Source organism: Antrostomus carolinensis, unplaced genomic scaffold, assembly GCF_000700745.2.
Source record: "Antrostomus carolinensis isolate BGI_N321 unplaced genomic scaffold, ASM70074v2 scaffold4496, whole genome shotgun sequence".
NCBI lineage: Eukaryota > Metazoa > Chordata > Aves > Caprimulgiformes > Caprimulgidae > Antrostomus > Antrostomus carolinensis.
Window position 1 is genome coordinate 85,506 of NW_010323790.1, and position 3,681 is coordinate 89,186.

Here is a 3,681-nt window from a genome sequence, read left to right on the forward strand (position 1 = left end):
GCTCATGGCACCAAGCCTAACAAGATTCCAGCAGCATTTGGCCAAGGCCCTCAAGGACATGGTGTGAATGTTGGGATTGTCCTGTGCAGGGACAGGAGTTGGACTCGATGATACTTGTGGGTCCCTTCCAACTCACAACATTCTGTGATTCTATGAAGACTATGTAAGTCCTTACTTTTGTCCTTGCTGCACAACCATACTATCTGTGGTTGGCTGCTGAATGAACAAATGATCCTTCCCATCACTTAGTCGATCAAGACCTCCTAATTGCATTCAACAGATGATACTCCATGAAACGCACAGTCCAATGGGGAAAAAACCCAGAACTTAAATTCCCCTTCTCCCTTCACCCCTGTCCCCTCCTTCCCAGGACACTCCAATGTAGCACCACTGATGCTACATTGATTTTTGTTTAATGCATGAGGTATAAACGTTTTCTCCTTGAGCTATACTCACAACTAGAGAAGGCAGAGCTCTGACAATCATACCAATATAGCTTATGCTGGCAAGAGTACGTTTTTGTCAGTAAAAATGGAATTTCTTCTGCATTTAGAAAAGCTGCACATTGTAAAATACCAGGAAGAAGAGGCATTAAAGGCAGAGACTCACACGAAACCAAAATCACTGGAAGATATTTTCCTAGTTTGGAAATGACACAAGGATGCCATCATGAAACATGTAAAGTATGTTGAGTAGAGGCTGTGTAACTGCTTCCAAATAGAACATGCAAAGAACTAAGCAAGACAAGCCTAGAAAGGGCTATACATGTCTGGCATTTATTTGCCCCCCAAAAGAAGGGGGACAAATGCCAACTTATTCATCCCCCTGCTCCTTCTGGAGTACTTTCTACATCTTTGAGTTGTACAAATTTACACAAGGAAAATATCAGCTTCATGAGTTTGAAGATTCTCCCAGGGTTTCATCGACTGATATGGATTAAGACAAAAATATCACATCAAAGCCATGATGCCCCACAGTTGCTGCAGAAGCAAAGACCACGATCTCCATGTTGCAATTTGAACTTTTAGAGGCTTTGTATATGAGACAGGATTTGGGTTTTGCAAGTCAGCAACCCTCAACAATGGGAAACCTGGTGTGATGGCTTTTAAACTCACCTCTCTGTCAAGTCCAGCAGCCACAGTGACAATGTCTCCCGTCTCGCTGTTAATAGTAAACATATTTTGTGATGGGCTCTGTGGGGTCTGAGTCACAATTCGGTATCTCACCATCCCATTTGCTGTGGTACTATCATCTGCATCATTTGCTGTCACTGTCATCACGTAGGTACCTTGGAAAAAGAGAAGACAAAATATCAGGACTATCTCATTGCAGAGCAGCTTGTAGTCCCATTGACTCGAGGTCATACATTTTATTCAGAAATGCTATGGAGTAGACATCCCATTTCAATCCAGCCAGCTAGGCAAGGCGAGGATTATGAAAACAGCAACACTGCTGAGACTAGATGATCTGTAAGGATACTGATCACACATAACTGGTAAATAGCGAGAAGTCATATGAGGATATCTATGATTAACTTCTAATTTTTGCAGTGATTGTAAGTTTTAGGGCAGCATTTTTTGTCTGGCAATTTCATATAGATTCTCACAGGATAATTATTTTTTTTTCCCCATCGAATCACTGCATTCACATGTTTCAAAGTAGAGTTTAACAGTGGAAAGCGTATCAGACTTCTCAGCAGCTTCAGAAGAATGCCATCAATGTGCCCATGCCTAGTGCAGGAAGCAACTGCCTGTTGCCTCCAGTTCCTGGAGAACCGTCCATCTCTCCAGCCCCTTCTGGAGAAAAAACCCCATTTCTGCAGAACAAATGGAACAGCTGCTGCCCAGCAGGACAGAAAATCAATGATGTGGTATGTGGGGCCAGTGATGTATTGAATCATTGGTTTGTTTCTTGCTAATCATCAGTGTCTTCATTTGCCTTGCAAAAAAAAAATAAAACTCCCTACTTTCTAGATACTGTTGGGAGTGCACTGATGCACTGACAGGCTCATTAGCACCGGAGTTTGGCAGCAGGGTGTTTTGCTAAAGTGGGAAATTATCGTTATGAGGGTAAAAGATGTTACTTGATTGGATGGACTCCTGCAGCTGCATGGTCCTGTGACCCCCTCCAGAGCTCATAGGACCTAGCTTTATGCTTGTTATATTGGTAGGAGGGTAGACACATACTGCTTACAAAAAGCAATCTGCAACAGTGGATGAATGCAAAGATATGAGACCTGAAAGGAGGAGTGGGAGGCAAAGAGAGACACTGAAACCAGACATAACCTCGTTTAATGACCATCAAAACCCAACAGTGTCAATGGAAAGATGGAAGGTACCATTTGAACACTGCTCATTTGGGAACTCTCAACAGGATGAACCAACTTATGAGCCTGCCATGCTGGAGGAGATGCAAAATAGTCCCAATAAGAACCTGAGCTGATTCAAGATGAAGCCACCTGTTGCTTTACAAAAAGAGCTGAGCTTGTCCTGCCCACTTGGTTAGATGTGAGCCACTGGCAATCTCGAGGACATGTGGCTACACATCAGCACTGCATTGTGACTCATTTAATAAGCCCAGAGCCCCAGCTTCATCATAAAGCTACCAAGCTTCCAGTTCAGAGAAAGCAGAGAGTTTGCATCTGTTTGCAAGACAGTTTAAAAACATACCCCATGCTCTAAATGGGCACATTTACCAATGGCTGCAGCATGCCCAAATTTTGTACCCTAGCCAAGAGTCTTGAAGCCGCTTGGCACAGAGGCAATCCCCCAGTATCTTCCCCAACTTTGGGAAAACAACATTTCTCAGTATTAGCAAGAAGCGGCCTCACAAGTTTGTATTTTTGCAGTGTGCTAAGTGCTTTGCTGATCTCCTTCCATCCAGCTCAATCAGGCTCTTTTTGTTCTCTATGGTGATACATATCCCTGTGAGTTTTCTTAGTTCAATAAGAATTATAGATTAAAAAATAAATGAATGTGTAAAGCAAATTCTAATGATGAATACATTCCTATCTTTCTATAATAATCCTGATTCACATTTGCGAAATGAAAACAAACTATTCAACAACTTTAACATTTTTCTGATCAATAAACTTCAGGAGAGGGAAGGAACACTGAATTAAAACAAGGCTGTGCAGGCAATGAATTTTCTCTTTTCACTTCAAGCATTCTTTTTTTGCTCTTTTGCAAAACCAGTTATCAAGAGACAACCGATACAAATAAAGAAACCAACCCTTAGATAAGTACAGGGGAAATGTACAGGAGAAATTTAAATAGGAAATATGCTGAATGAGATGTTTGATTTGGAATTTATGTTATCTTAATGCATTCTATACTGAAAATATCTCTGAACAGAATGTCAAAACCTGGGGCTAATGAAAACAGAACTGGAAGAAGAAAACAGAATCTATTTTAGGACATGTGCAGTCTTAGGACACGTTCCAAAAAACAAGTGGTATTTCATGATTTACTTCTAGTGCAAGAAACAACTCAGAAAGGAAGGTTACTGGGGCTACTAAGTTCAGATGAGAGCACCCTGCAGTTCTGGTCCCTCCTCATCTAGGATCTCTCAGACTGCACTGTCGTTTCCAAAATAAACCAGGACATATGGGAGATGGTGCAGCTGTGGTGGGCATGGCATGAGCTGACAGCACCTATACTGTGGATAGAGCATATAGTAGGT

At 41.8% G+C, this 3,681-nt stretch overlaps 1 protein-coding gene across 1 annotated transcript in view; it reads right to left on the reverse strand.

Moving 5' to 3' along the window:
• CDH4 (cadherin 4) overlaps window positions 1-3,681 on the reverse strand; it is a 180,857-nt gene that overhangs the window by 77,489 nt on the left and 99,687 nt on the right. The window contains exon 6 of the mRNA XM_029085623.1: window positions 1,116-1,288. Within this exon, the coding sequence (XP_028941456.1) occupies window positions 1,116-1,288 (173 nt within the window). The remainder of the gene's footprint in view (window positions 1-1,115; window positions 1,289-3,681) is intronic.